General features: G+C 50.8%; 1 protein-coding gene across 1 annotated transcript in view; it reads left to right on the forward strand.

The window, feature by feature from the left end:
- Positions 1-15,386, forward strand: part of GFRA2 (GDNF family receptor alpha 2) — a 99,755-nt gene that overhangs the window by 38,196 nt on the left and 46,173 nt on the right. The window contains exon 4 of the mRNA XM_034761938.1: positions 5,470-5,818. Within this exon, the coding sequence (XP_034617829.1) occupies positions 5,470-5,818 (349 nt within the window). The remainder of the gene's footprint in view (positions 1-5,469; positions 5,819-15,386) is intronic.

The following is a 15,386-nucleotide window of genomic DNA, read 5'->3' on the forward strand; positions in this document are numbered from 1 at the left end:
TTGCCTGTAGGTCTCCCTTGCAGTAGACACCATTACATTTTATTGTTACCCCTTTTGGTCTGAGCAGCTGGTTAAAATTTGGGACCCTGGCAGTTGCTCTAGTTGGGAGGAGAAATTGTTTCCCCAAACACAGGAGGAACAAAACAAACAAACCCACAGACATTTCCTTTGTTGGTTGTCCCAAGCCTGCCTTTCCAGCCAGCACTCTGTATGCAAAGAGCTTTGTCTCTTAGCTTTATCTCAGGACCACATTACTGTGCTTCCAGGTTACGTCTACTTGGCTTTTTCTCTCTGCTTGTGTCTTTTGTCTCCTTGTCTTGTGCCTCTTGCGTGCGCCCACAGACCAGAGAAACTGTTCCCCCAATCAAAGCCCTGTCCATACACTTGAAACCCTTTGAGCCACATAATTCAGCTTCTGCTCTGCTTTTCCGGGTGCCTATGTTTTGGGTGCTGCTGCTGTTGCTTCAGTCACGTGATCACAATGAATTCTTTACATTTATTCTGAATGAAAGACAGTGGCCATGTTTGACCCATAACAAGGTTTAGCTCAAGCCAGAACAGTGTTCTACTGCCTGATACTGTCTCTGCCCAATGTTTGCAGTGAAGGGAACCCATGCTGGACAAGGAAGCGCTCTGAGCTTAGGCCACAAGTTGGTGACGAATGTTCACTCATTTCCTGTGCTAGCGGTGCCTGGCTGTTGGCAAAGGGGTGAATGACACATCTGTCTCAAGAGCCAAAGGCAATCCTAGGGAGAGCGGACGTGGCTTCCGACAGCATTAATGGACGTTAGCTGCGATTCATACGAGACTCAGACTTTATAGCCAGTATTTTGCCTCAAAATTCTTCCAGACGCACCTGTACTGGAGATTCTACGAAGCCTGATGGGCTGACGGGGAGGGAGATGGACCTGGGGTGCTGATAAGCACCTAACTTCTGTGCTGGAGGACCTGATGCAGGCTCGAGCTCTTGTATGTTTGATCTGTGCACAGTAGGCAGCATACACAGGGTTGCAGGTAACCTCCCCTTTCCTACCCTGGAAGTCTCTGCACCATCTCCTGTCCCTGGAGGGCCCTGGGCCCTGTCCTGCCTGTTGTGTGGGTTGGGATAAGCTCAGGGGGTGAGGGGAATGGAGTTGCCACTCTCCCAGAGCTCCCTCAGAAGCCCCAGCTTCACAGACCCCATTGCCTTTCTGCCTCATGAAATGTTAATGCTTGTGCCTTATTAACGAGCTCCCCAGAAACTGCGCTTTTTCCAAGTGCAGGCTCTATTAAAATGCATCCAGGTCCCCGCAGGTCTCAGGCAGGACAGAAGCAGATGCTCACGAGGATTATACAATAAGCCAGCACTGTGCATTGATCCCACACGTATGCCGGTGCATCAGAATGCCGTGCGCTCCGCTCTATTAAGTGTTCTGAGGAGGATTGGCCAGAGAGAGCATGATCCAGCTGCACCAGTGCCTGATTCCTTCTGGTCTAAACCAGATCCCAGATCAAATGCTCAGCGAGTGTGGGACAAGGTGAAAAAAGGCCCTGGGAGCTGGAGAGAAAGAACTGCCATGTGCCTACTACCATATGTGCTGCCCCCAGGCATGTCTGCCTGCTTATCATCTGTCTATTGCTTCTCACTCTGGTATCTAGGGAAGGGGAAGTTGCAGGGTAGAACGTATGTAGCTTGGGAAGACAGGAATCTGGGCAAACTCTGTGTTCTGTATTGTATTTTGCAGGGTAGGTTTTTAACGTATATGCTGTGTTAGTACTTAGCACTTGTCTAGAGCTTGGCAAGCAACCGTCCCAGCAGAGAACACTCCCCAAGCCACTGCTGGGGAAGGGTGTGGGATAAATAGCTGGCTGTGCATGTGTCGGGGATGGGGGGACTGTAGCTACTTCCATCCCTGCCTTTTCAAGTAGGGTGTTTGACATGGCACATCAGAGCCAGCTGCGGGTGTGATCACGGCTACACCAGTTCTAGCCTCTCCCAGCAGGAGGCGCTGTAGGGAATGGTGCAAGTGCAGTGGCTGTAGGGCCATTCCAATTCTGGCCTTTCCCAGCAGGGAGTGCTGCAGGGAGAGGTGCTGGAAGGCTGTATTCCAAACAAGGCTTGAAATGTCTCAGTTGCAGAGATGGCTTTAGAAGCTGTCTGATTCTCTTAACAGCTGCTTTGGTAGACAACAGCTTAGCAGGCCTGGGTGTGGGGGAGCTCTTGGTGGGGCCTGTGAGCACTGATGGAACAAAGCAGGGAGCGGGAAAAAACAAAGCCAAGGTTTCCCACCTAGGTAGCTGCTTGCCATTTGCTAATTACCAGGGCTCTGCAAATACTTCTGTTAGGAAACCCTCCTTGATGCTGCCATCTGTCTCTGCCAGTGGAAACTGGGGAACAGCGGACGAATCCAGGATCCTGGTTGGTTTGTGGGGGAGGGGAAATTAGGGAAGAAATTACTGATGCAGTCGGGTGACTTTAAAATAGCACCTGGCTCTCCTTGGGCAATTCATCATTTTGACAAAAATTTAGCCCTTGTTCCTTCTCCGGGGTGTGTGTGTGTTTGTATATGTGTGTGTGTTTTTGTTTTTTGTTTTTGCTGATTGCTGGGATTCCAGGAGCAGATGCTGCAAATCCAGCTGTGCACTTGGCAGGCCGGCATTTCCGCTTCTCCAGCAGCTCTCTTCACTGCACCGCTCCCCTTCTCCCTGGTCCTGCCTGGCTGCAAGCGGTCCTGTTGGGTCTCTAGCTCAGTGCTCTTAGCTTGCTTAGACTAGGGGCTGTCCACGTCCATGGGACGATACTAGTGCAAGTTACTAATGCAGGCAAAAAAAAAAAAGGGGGGGGGGGGGGGGCTGGTATGGCTAACTCCAGATATGCCTCACCAGAGCCAGCCCTGTCTTACACCAGGGCAGTGCATCTCTACTGGAGGGGCTGCAGTGATGCAGCTGCTTTGCTGCGGAAGCACCTAGGATACACTGTGTCTATGGGCAGTGGTCACGTGGCCCCCTGGGGGAACCAGTGGGGAAGGTGCTAGCTGGCTGGGACCCAGCACATCATAGGAGGTGATTCTGTTCTAGAGTTGGGCGAATAATTAATCCCTATTCACTGAATCATGGACTAGAAAAATATTGCAAATTCATGGCATAAATTATGCACTGAATATTATTTGATGATCTCTGATCCCCCTGCTGCTTCTTGCCTGGCTCAGGTTAACCCCTTCCATGCCAGATGCGTACCTCTAGTCCGAGCAGACCTTAGGGAAATTCATGTTAAATACAGGTCCTGTTCTGGCTGCAGATATACACACTGATCTGGTGGCAGCTGTCTGTGACCCTCCTAATAGGAATTGGTAATGCGGATCGCAGGGGTGAATACGCCAATGTCTCAGTCGGGTGACAGTGCCCACGTTTTCTGACTTAGATGCCTGAGAGCGTCTGACAATGTGACTCTCATTGAAGTCAGTGGGGGAGTGGAGGTTGCTCTGGGTCTGGCCCATTGTGATGCTGAGGGCTGGAATTTGCCATCAGATGGGGGCAGAGGGGGGTCCTGTGCCAAGTTTTCTGAAGTATTAACACACTTAAAAAAAAAAAATGCTCCAACTGCCTGGTGTTTCCTCAGCAGAGACCAGGAAATGGTTCTCGGTTGGAGCTGCACACAGCAATGAACCCTGCAACTGCTCGTAGAATCATAGAAACACAGGTCTGGAAGGGACCACAAGAGGCCATCTAGTCCACCCTCTCCGCTGGGGCATATAGTGTACCTAGTATACTTGCATCTTTGCCCTCAGCCTGGAGTTCCAGAGACAGGCTGGCTCAGGCAGGGTGACCAGATAGCAAGTGTGAAAAACTGGGACGGGGGTGTGGGATAATAGGTGCCTATATAAGAGAAAAAAAAAACAAATGGGGACTGTCCCTATAAAATCGGGACATCTGGTCACCCTAGGGGGGGTCTGGGTTAGGCCTCTGGGGTGCTGCCTTGGTGAATGGGTCTGTGAGGGGCAGGTGGTTTGCTACGGTGCTTGACCAATCAGATGGACCATGCTCTAGTCTTCCCAAAGCTCCATTTGCTCAACTGGGCCACCGTGCCGGTGGATGAAGGGTAAAATCTATGTCTGTTGGTGGACTTGTACCTTCCTAAGGGCTACTCCTGCAGCTCGTCTTCTGTTTCCCTCTCTGGAGAAGTGGGATCCAACCATCTATTCATCCTTGGAAATCAGTTCTCTGTGTGAGACACCCTGAGCCCGATGCTCTGCTGAGCCTGCCTTTGCCCTTTTATTGACACTGCTTTGGCAGTGCAAAGGAGCCTGAGGCCTTAGTGTAAATAGGAACCAGGCTCCTCTTGTGATCAGTCACCAGTGCACTGTCCGTGCAAAATGCTACCAGTGTGGTAGCGCTTTACACCCACACTTTACTGGTGGGAATGACTGCGCCCAGTGCAGGGCGGCAGGTTGTCATCCCCTGTCCTTTGCATGAACGGCGCAATTCACGCCTAGGCAGATAACACATGTGAGGCCCTTGCATCTCACTTCTGGCCGAAGGGGAATATTTCACCCAGTTGCTTGAGGTGACCCCCTGATAGTAGCAATTGGCCCAGCACCTCTGTGTCAGGCTGCAGTGGCTTACACAGAGACCGTGAAGCAGCACCAACTGTGACACACGTCATTCACCACGTGCCTCTAGCTGTGCAGCGATGCCAGCATCACACATGCCCCCCGGGGGGTTTATTTACCCAGTAGCCACGCAGTTAACCATTGCCGCTGCTGCATTTTCACATGGATCTTTGTAGGAGTTGTACCAATTTGTTGCCTATGCTCATATGTCCATATACAGACACTTCTTTTTAAAAGCAAATATCTTCTGTGTTCAGGCTTTGATTGGGAATGAGCCAAGCTGTAATTACAGCGGCATTAGTGAAAGAATATGCTGGGAGAGGGGGGAGCAAAGCACCCAGGAAACCTAAAGTGGCCATAAATTCCTAGTTGGACCCTTGTTTTCCCCAGCCCTCTCCCCTTCACCTCGCCCCATGTGGCACCCAAGCAGCTGCTCTCCTCTTGTCCTTGCCACAGGGACCTGCAATGTAGAGGTGTCTCTTCAAGGCCTGGATTTTCAATGGAAGGAAGCGTTGCCAAATAATCAGTTCGGTGCCTCCCCACTTGCGGTTGCCACGCTGCTGTGTGGCATCCCGGCTGGCAGGAATGTGGCCGATGACTGCTGCATTGAATGAGTGGCTCGGCTGGGTTCTGGTGATGCCTATCCCAGTCGTAGCGTAATAGGCATAGTGCGGTGTGTGCCTGGACACTGCAGCTGGGTCTCGGTGCTGGGGCATGCCAGAATGTGGTAGCCACCCTTTGGTGGTGATGCCCTGTTCTGGCTCCCCAAGTTACATACATCCTCTCCTCTTCCCTAGTTTCGGGGCATGTCAGCAGCATCAGCCACTCTGCCATCCCTCTGAGTAACACCCATCCCCTTTCCCTCTCTCTGCTCGGACAGGAATGGATCCTGCCACCAACTCCAAAAGTAACCACTGCCTAGATGCGGCCAAAGCCTGCAACCTGAATGACAACTGCAAGAGACTGCGCTCGGCCTACATCTCCACCTGCAGCAAGGTGATCTCGGCCACCGAGCGCTGCAACCGCCGCAAGTGCCACAAGGCCCTGCGCCAGTTCTTCGACCGGGTGCCCAGCGAATACACCTACCGGCTGCTCTTCTGCTCCTGCAAGGACCAGGCCTGTGCCGAGCGCCGCCGGCAGACCATAGTCCCCAGCTGCTCCTATGAGGACAAGGAGAAGCCCAACTGCCTGGATCTGCGGAACATGTGCCGGACGGACCATCTCTGCCGGTAAGAACTGTCCTCCCTCCCTTCCGGGCCATCCACAAGTGCACGCTTTGGTCTTGGTTCTCCACCTGCATGGCATGATGGGAAGACTAGAATAGGGATGCCCTACAGACCCACATGGGGCGTTCCCTGCAGATCTGGTGGGGTCCAAAGGCCTGAGGGCAAATCCTTTTCTATCTGCCTGGTCTCCCAACAAGCCTGGATCCTTCCCAGTACCTCCAAGCAGCCAGGACATTGGAGGTGGGGGGAAAAGAAGCCTCCTCTTCCATTCCCAACTCTTCTCACCCGCACCCGCATGAGCCAGGCCGAGGAGTGGGCAGAGGGGATGTTGTGCTGGAGTGTGGAGGGAGGCACAGAACAGTCACAGCACTGCATCAATACAATGATGCAGTGATTGGCCTCCTCTGGCTCCCTGGCAGTGCCAGGATGTGCAGCTGGTCTGTGTACATGTTTGCAGTGGTCTCTTCTGCACTATGCTCTTGCAGAGCTGGTTAGCCACTGGCAGCTGGGTTGATCCTGGTACTGGTTGTTTGGCTGGTCTCTGGCCCCATGCTGAATTTGGCTGGTTGGCTCTCTTCTAGGTTTTTAAACTACTGGTGTGAACTGGTGCACGGTTCCATGTGCCCTTAGACCAGGGCGGTGCAACTCCAGGATGTCAATGGAGCTGCGCCGCTTCCTACTCGCAGAGGATGGGCCAGTTGTCTCTGATATGCTTGTCGTGACATGGTGCTTCCATGTTCCACAGTAGGCACCTTGCTATGTAATCCATCTGCTGTGCATTCTCTTTGCTGGTTTTAACTCCCTCGGGAGGAGCCTGTGACTTAAGAGATTAACTCAGATCCTTCTCGGTCACCCCCCTTGTTGCTGGATGAGTGTGTGGTGTTGTAAACAATCCCCGATGGCTGCACATTTCTGCTGATTGGTGTCTGGGGGATCCTGTACCAAGGTATAGCCACTCGGGTAAGCTGGCTGCCTGCCCATACGGCCTGCAGACCGAGTGTTCCATTATTCCTTGATGGGATACTAGAAGAACTCAGGCTGGATTGTGTAGTCCAGGCTCCGTCTGCTGTTGGGGAGGAGCTTTATACTTTATCCATAGACTTGGATATCTAGAGGTGTCCCCTCTGCTGGTTCATTGCCTTGGCAGTGATGTTCTGTCGCAGCTGTTCAGATTCCTTCGTCTGTCTGCTGGCATGTGTAATCTGTCTGTCTGCCTAGCCTACCCCAGCCTAACCTTTCTAGGTATTTACACCGTTCTCATCATCATGTCATCCGACCTTCCATGGGGAAGGTCTACAGCTGTACTTAGGAATTTGTTTTAAGTTTTTGTCTAATGTCATTGGCTTGCTGGAAGCGCCAGGGAATTTAGCGCCCAGATCTAATGAGAGTTTTACGGAATCTGCTCTACGGGGGGAGCTGGTTGAAGTATTTCTGTGTGTGACAGCCTTCCTCGTTACATTTTGAATTTTGAATAACAAGGGAGAGACAGTTTTCCCTCTTGCTTTTTATTTCACCAGCACTGCTAACAAGCCCAGGCTTAAGGGGAAGTACAGTCTAGACTCTAGCGGTGAAGGCCAGGGAGTGGGAGTCCAAAGACCTGGGTTCTATTCACCAGCTCAGCCACTGACCTGCTGTGAGATCTTGGACCAGTCACTTCCCCTCTCTGAGCCTCCTGTTCCACTCCCACCCTTTCTCTGTCTTGTCTATATGCACTGTGAGCATTTTGGGCCTGGGGCTGTCTCTGACTGTGTGTTTGTACAGTGCCTAGCATGCTGGGGTCCGGATCTCTGTTCAGGCTCCTAGTCACTGCAGTAATAGAAATAATAAGCAAGTAACAAGGAGTCCTCATTCGATGCTTTGTGTCTGGAGGATTGGGATGTAGGGGAGCTGCCTTTCAGTGGCAGGCAGGTGTAGGGAAAAGGAAGACGGCCTGATGGTTAGGGTGTTAGCTTGGGCCCCTGGGCCCCTGTAGTCAATGCCCTGCCCTGCCTCTGACTGACCATAGACGTAGCCTCCTGGGGGTGTCTACGCTGTGTTTTAAAACCCACGGCAGTGAGTCTTAGAGCCCCAAACTACAGACTCGGGCTCATGCTGTGGTGCTAAATACAGCTGTGTAGCCTGGGCTCTGAAGCCCACCCCAGCCTTCATTTTTAGTGTTGTAACGCGAGCCAGAGTCTGTAGACCCAGGCTGAGACGCTCTGCGGTGGGTTTTAAAACGCAGTGTAGACGTGTCCCCACGGCCTCAGTCTTCCAATCGTACAATGGGGATAAAGCACTGCGCTACCACACAGGGGTGCTGGGAGGATAAGCCCATGAAAGACTGTGAGGTGCTCACTGCTCAGATACTACATTTCAATACCATTCAGAGATAAGTTCTTGCTTTAAAAACCCACGCCCTTATCTCCACTCTTAGTGACGTCTGTTGGTTTCCCTGTGTACAAACTAAGTCGAGCGCGCTCCAGACTTTTCTCTGAGCATTATTATTCCTACAGCAAAAACTCCCCTTACTCTCCCCAGTGGCAGATTGGCCGCGTAAAGAATTTGTTTAATATCGGAGGAGGGTCCATTTCCAGTCGAATGGCTGCAGGCTCTCGGGGTTTAGTGCCAAAATAGAATCCTAGGACTGGAAGGGACCTCCAGAGGTCCAGTTCCCTGCCCTCATAAAGCTGTATCTACTTCTCCTCTCCTTGGAAAGGAGTATGTTTGAAACTTCTGAATGTGGCTTTTCATCCACCAGTAATACAATAAACCAGTGTCTATGAATAAATTATACGGGGCAGGCTCTGTGCAGCGTCAAATTAAAGGCAGCTCTTTGTCAGCAGGTCTGCCAGCCCGACGCTTGCTCAGAAGTTAAATGCTGTGGATGTGTCCGACTCGCAGAGGGAAATAACCTGCATTAGGAAAGAGTTGAGAGAGAGTGCCTGAGAGAATGTAGCTCTGCAGCGCACAAATTATAGACCCCTTCCAGCATGAAACGAAGTTTAGACTGAAAGGGGAGGGAGAGCAGCAGGAGTGCGGGAAAGTGTGCGACATTTGCCTTGTGTGTTTTCACTTTGAAATATGTTCCTGGCAAAGAAGAGAATTTACAATGGTGCATCAGAGCCCTAGGGCTGGGGAAGCAGGACTTCTGGGTTCTATCCTTAGCTTGTGGAGGGCAGCGCAGGTCTAGTGCTTAGAGCAGGGGATGGGGAGTCAGGACTGCAGGATGCTATTTCTGCCTCAGCGAGTGAGTGGGGGCTAGTGGTTAGAGTAAGGGGGCATGGAAGCCAGGACCCCGAGGTTCCATTCCTGGCTCTGCCATGGGCTAACTGGGTGGCTCTTGAGGCCAAATTTTCAAACTTGAGTTGTTAAACACGGGCACTTAAATTTTTATTTAGGTGCCTATCTTTTGCCACTGAATTTGAAAAGTTTGGGCTTATCCTCTCTGCCTGTTTGTTCTCTTAGTAAAATGTAGATAGTGATAGTGGCCTATCCCACCTATAGCTGTGATGAATTAAACACTTGGAGAACATTTCATGACTATGCTAAGAAAGTACAAAGTAGATGTTAAAGTCAGCCTGTATAGAACCCAGAAATTCTGGTTTCCAATGCCCCTGCTCTACCTGCTAGACCTACACTGCCTTCCAGATCCCAGCATAGCACCTGGAGCTGTAACTCCCAGTCCCTTGCTCTCGCCCTGAGGGCATGTCATGCTTGTCTGCTTAGACTCCTTATTGTCTGGTGGCTTTAGGAAGGGATAGTGCTGGTCTTGCACAACAATGTCCTTCCTTGCAAAGGGTTAATCTATCCAAGGCATCCCGAGATACCAGTGTGGAGTAGCTGGTATCCCTGTTCACATGCAATGGGATTCTGACATGCTTGGGCAGCTCACTTGACCTGCTTTTGTTTGCAGCTGTAAAGCTGTTTAGAAGAAGAGACCTGTCTGCAGACATGTGCGGCCCAACACCTGAGCTGTGTTTCCCTGAGGGATGCAGGTGGAAAAAAACAAAGAAGAATTTTCTTTTTAACTGTCAGGCTGTGAGCTAGAGAGGAAATCTGGTTCCTGGCATTTGAAATGGAAATGGCTCTAGCAGATCCTCTGGCTGAGTTTATAGCTGGGGTGCATGCGTGGGTGGGTGTTTGTGTGCACCACTCTGTGTCTGTGCACATGACGTAACCTTTAATTAAAAATGAATCTCTAATTCCTGGAGACTCCAGGACCATTCTGGAGGGTTGGCAGCCCTAGAAAAGAACTTTATGAAAAAAGTTGAGGTTTTGGCATTTGGTTTGATTCCACATTGGGACAAAACTGAGACCTTTAGAAAAACCAGAGAGAGAAAAACACGTCTACACAGACAAAAAGTACCCACAGCAGCAAATTTCAGAGCCTGGGTCAACTGACTTGGACTCATGGGGTCTGTGCACGGGGCTTAAACTAGCAATGTTGGCATTCCCACTTGGACTAGCCTGGGCTCCAAGGCCCTCACCTCTTGCCAGGTTTCCAGCCTGAATCTGAATGTCTACACTGCTATTTTTATCCCAGCAGTGCATGTCTGAGTCAGTTGACCTGGGCTCTGAGGTTTTTTAGGTGTTAGACATAGCCAGAGTGCCACTCCAGAAAAGCCAGGTGGCCAGGCACTCACCTGGGATGTGAGAGATCCAGGTTCAAGTCCCTGCTCTGGTGGCCTTACCACTGGGCTATAGAGTCATCCTTTCTGGCCCTGGCTCAGTGCAACAAGCAACAGTTCCAGCAGGAGAGACCCCAACCGCAGAATACCCTGGGGGTCAGGGCACTCACTTGAGATGGTGGAGACCCAGGGTTATGCCCCTGCTCCAAATCAGGAAGACCAAGGACCTGAACCTGGGTTCCCACATCCCTGCTACGTGCCCTGACCACTGGGGCTCTCTCATTTTGACCAGGAATTCTATCCTGGGCCCAAGAAACTTTCTGGGGAAAAGTTTTGTTGAACCTGCACCATTTCAGTGAAAAGTTTTAGTTTAGACAAATTGGCCTTTTCCAATGACAATAAGTGTTGTTGAAAAATTCCTGATCCACTCGACTGCCCAGGTGCCTTAATCCCCATCAGCAGCACCCCCAGTTATTCTGGGGTCCTCCACAGCTTTGCCAGTGACCCTCAATTCGGCCCTGCTCCTCCCCCACCCCTGCCCAAGCTCATACCTTGCTCTTCTATCCCTGGAACAAGGCTGGTGTTTGTGCCAAGCTGTGGATTTGGTGATACTTGCTCTGGGGGCCTTTCTCGGCCCAGTCTGAGCCTGAGCACTAATGGTGCTGAGAGACTCTCTGGGGGTTCTGTGGTGCCAGCCATCATCACGGGATCTGAGCACTTTCCACTTAAAATCAATAGCAATAGTGAAGTCCCTGGTGGGTTTCCTGTAGTCTCTGGCACTTCTCCCCTTTTGGGGTAAAATCCCAACAACCTCTGCTTGGGGTTAGGGTGGTTGTTTCAAACTGTTATTAATATACTGGGGGTGGGGGGACGTAGGTTGATTAGTTTCAGTGCTGTTTGTTTTGGGGCTTGGCGCTAGAAGCGGGCGTCAGTGTTGTGAGTGCCAGTCTTACGGTGGGAAAACTGAAGTGAGATGAAGTCCCACTGGGGACAAACAGCAGAGTGGAGCTGTTGGCAGTGTAATAAAAATCCACTGATGGAAGCAAAGAGGCTTCTGGGTGTCAGATGGCATGAGTGCACAGGGCCAGCTGTGACGTGGGCATCAGGCTACCAAAAGGAGGACAAACCCTGCATTTCCTATCTCTCCAAGGGGTGTGTGTTGGGGTGCATGTGTCTTAAGATAAATCTAGGTGTGTATGTGTGGGTTGGGTGGTCCATGTTGGGGTTATCTGGATGCTGGGGCCCTTTGGTGTGTTTGGGGTAATTTGTGGGGGCAGAGGATTTGGCAGGAATGTCATAAGGGGCACTTTGGGGTGAGCGATTTGGGGGTCGGGCCAATGTGAGGGTTGTGTGCCAGAGGCAGTTTGGGGAGGGTTTTTTTGTGGATGTGACCATTGGGGTTGGCACGTGGGGAGCTGAGTTGCTTTGGTCTGTGCGCTCTTGTTGTGTTGGGAGTGGGTGGAGAGTGTCATCTGAGATCAGAGAGAGGAAAATCTTGACTGATGTTACAAGGCTGCATGGAAGAGCCGGCCAAGGAAAAACATCATTAGCGATAGTCTTGTCTCAGTGTATCTGAGTCTCCCGCTGCCCCTGTCTATATGACTTTGTCTGTCTGTCTATCTAGCTGCTGAGACTCTCTGTCTTTGGCATCTAACTACAGCACTGTCCCTGCAGAAGGGTTGGGAACCTGCTGTTCCCATTGGAACCTGCACCCAGCCCTCTGTCTCCCTCACAGCTGTTGGAAAGGCTGAAGTGAAACACTTGCCTACAGATTTGTTCCCATAGCTATTAGCCTTTTGGCTGTGGTGGGCACTGGCTTATCCATTGCCGGCTAAGTCTTGAGCATCCAGGAATCTACTGGAGCTGTTCAGATGAGGTTTCTGCTCACCTAGGGATGTCATTTGCATTTCCCATGATGGTGCAGTAAATTTGGAGCTGGGGAGAGCACTTCTACTTCCCTATGCAATGCCCTGATTTGATTCCACATTGGGACAAAACTGAGACCTTTAGAAAAACCAGAGAGAGAAAAACACGTCTGGACAGAACTGAAGCTGGACAGAATCAATCTCTGCTCCTAAAGAGCACGTCTACACTGCAATTAAACACCTGCGGTTGGCCCGTGTCAGCTGCCTTGAGCTGCGGGGCTATAAAATGGCAGTGTTAACGTCTGGGCTTTGGGACCCTCCCTCCTTGTGGGGTCCCCCAGAGCCTGGTCTGCAGCCCAAGCCCAAGTCAGCTGATACGGGCCAGCCATGTGTGTTTTATTGCAGTGTAGACATACCCATAGACTGTAGCTGGGGGAGTCCAAGCTCCTTCAGGGACAGTCAGTTGTGCAGATATTTAGTTCATATTTCTCTGGATTTGCGTTGAATTAAGAAAGTTCCGTGTGAGGGTTGTGAACAGTCCATGTGACTTTGGGGGAAGGGATAGCTCAGTGGTTTGAGCATTGGCCTGTTAAATCCAGGGTTGTGAGTTCAATCCTTGAGGGGGCCATTTAGGGATCTGGGGCAAAATCAGTACTTGGTCCTGCTAGTGAAGGCAGGGGGCTGGACTCGATGACCTTTCAAGGTCCCTTTGGCTGCCGTTGATTCCTACGCACACAAGACAGAGCCAGCACCCACCGTAGTTGTACGTCGCTAGCCTAGCTTTGCCAGCCTGTGAGGTATCACTAAGCACATCTGTGAAACTGTTCCAAGCCCTCACTGTAGGCTGAGCCATTTGGTAAACATCAGCATAAACTTGTCAGGGAAGCCTGGACTGACCTTACCATTTCAGCAAGCCCACATCCAATCTTTACAATAGTAACAATTTGGCATCCAACCCAAATCAGGCTTTTGTTAGCGATGGGCGGACGGGGTTCAGACACAAAATCTGCCCCGACCCTTTGCCCCAGAAGGTTGGACCCGGCCTGGTTTTGAGATCTGAGAACAGCTGCTTCACGTGGCTCCTACTAGTGTGAGATGGAGTGGCAGTGGGAACACACACAGAGAGAAACTGGAGCCAGGGTACCTTACAAGGGAACCTAATGGGGTTGGCTAAGGAGCCATGCTCCTATCTGAATGGAGCCTCCCCAGTCACTAGCAGCCATTGCTCAGCAACCCCTGGAGGATTAGAGCCTTATCAAGCTCTGGTGGGTTTGGTAGGGTAGTGAGGTGCCATGCATGATAACCTTCCCCCTGGTATGCATCCTCTTTGGCTCCAGGCAAGATGTGCTGGCAAGCGGGCTCCACGCTCACTCGGGAGCACCAGAAAGAGCCTAATGTTTGTTTGTAGTTCTGTTTGTTGCTGGAATGGTGTCTCCTCTCCCTTTTTTGTCTCCAAGGCGCTGTACGTTATTTATAAAACGTACAAGGCATTAGCCATGAGCCACTGCCAAGGCTGTAATTCAACCTCAGCATGCTGAGAATGTGTATAAATAGAGCATGCAGGATTTGGCCTCACTCGCTTTGCATCTGTCTCAATTGGGCTGCAGCCTCAGGCAGCCTTTATCAGCTCCTGTGTTACCCCTCCAAGCGCAGTTATGCTGGTGTAGAATAGTCCTGGCTCCAGAACCTCTGCCACAATAACAAACTCAGCTGACTTCCTTTGGAGGATGTCAACCTCATCGTTCTTCAGGACCAGCTGGCGTGGCTTCCTCTTAGATCCTCTGTGGATAGCACAGAGGTGTCATTGTGGCGGCCAGATATTTGTGCTAGTTCTGGATACTCTAACAAACTGGGAGCCACTTAAGACTTGACACAGATCTTCCTGCTTCAGAGGAAGCCCAGAGCCACCCACCTGAGCTCAGAAAGAATCTCCATCAGCTGTTAGCAGTACAGGGCTTGGGGGACACAGTTGAGGAATTCAGATTCCATCCAGTAGAGAGCAGTGGTACACTTACACACTAGCCAGGACAGTATAAAGTACCACAAGTTAGTTTAGTGGAGCATCTTCTCTATGGGCTGTCTATTCCAAAACATGCTTTAAAGAGGTAATGAGATTGGAGGATGTGGGAAGAGATTAAGAGGCATGTACATGGGACAAGAGTGAAGAAAGGTGAAGAGAGGCAGAGGGCAGTCAGAGAGAGTTCAGGGAGGCGGATGGCAGGAGCTGTAGAGGAGAAGGCTCTCAGACCCATAGCCAGGAGGTGTCAGGGAAGGAGTATAGAGAAAGGGGTCTGTGAGGTGGATACTCCTTCTGTATTATGAATAGATGCAGTCTTGGCCTAGTGATGTCTGGGTGGTGCCTCTGTCCCTCCCTGTAGCCCCCTTTTGGAAGCAGTGCAAGCTTTGGGTTATACCAAATAAAGTTGCACTGTCTTTTGGGACCAGAGCTCAGGGTCAGATTTCCAAGTGCTCAGCATCCACAACTGAGGCCAGATTTTCACAAGAACTCAGCATGTTGGGTTCTGGGTTTGGTTAAAAATCTGGCCATTAATGTGACAATGGGAGCTGCTGGGTGCTGGACCCTTTGGAGAATGTGACCTTTATTTAGATGCCCAACTGGCACTACTGAGTGCTTACCCCTTGTGAAAATTCCAGCCATGATGACCCAGCTAGGGTAGTATGCACCACTACCTTCTGTATAGGATGGAATTAGAATCACGCAACTGCCATTGAAAGTGGAGGGTAACTGGGCCACATACAAGTGTAAATTCATTGACTGGACCACCGAGAGCCTGATATGTGCCTGTACTTATCAGTCCTGAGTGGTTGCATGATGCTCATCTTGTTAATCTTTACATGGGACCAAGAGTGCTGATTGCACTCTGAAGCAAATCAACAAGCAGCAATGCTACCTAATAGCAACACAAGGAAGAGATAAAGCTTCTCTGCCAGGATGGGAGGTAATTAAGCCTCCAACTTCCACTGCTAATGCAAGGCAACATGGACTGTAATTGGAGAACCTTTAAGCAGAGATTTCTGCTGTTATCTCACAGCAGTTGGTGTAAGAGGAAAAAGCCCAACAAACCAAAAAAAGCAGAG

The sequence above is a fragment of the Trachemys scripta genome, chromosome 2 (genome assembly GCF_013100865.1).
Source record: "Trachemys scripta elegans isolate TJP31775 chromosome 2, CAS_Tse_1.0, whole genome shotgun sequence".
In the NCBI taxonomy this organism is placed as follows: domain Eukaryota; kingdom Metazoa; phylum Chordata; order Testudines; family Emydidae; genus Trachemys; species Trachemys scripta.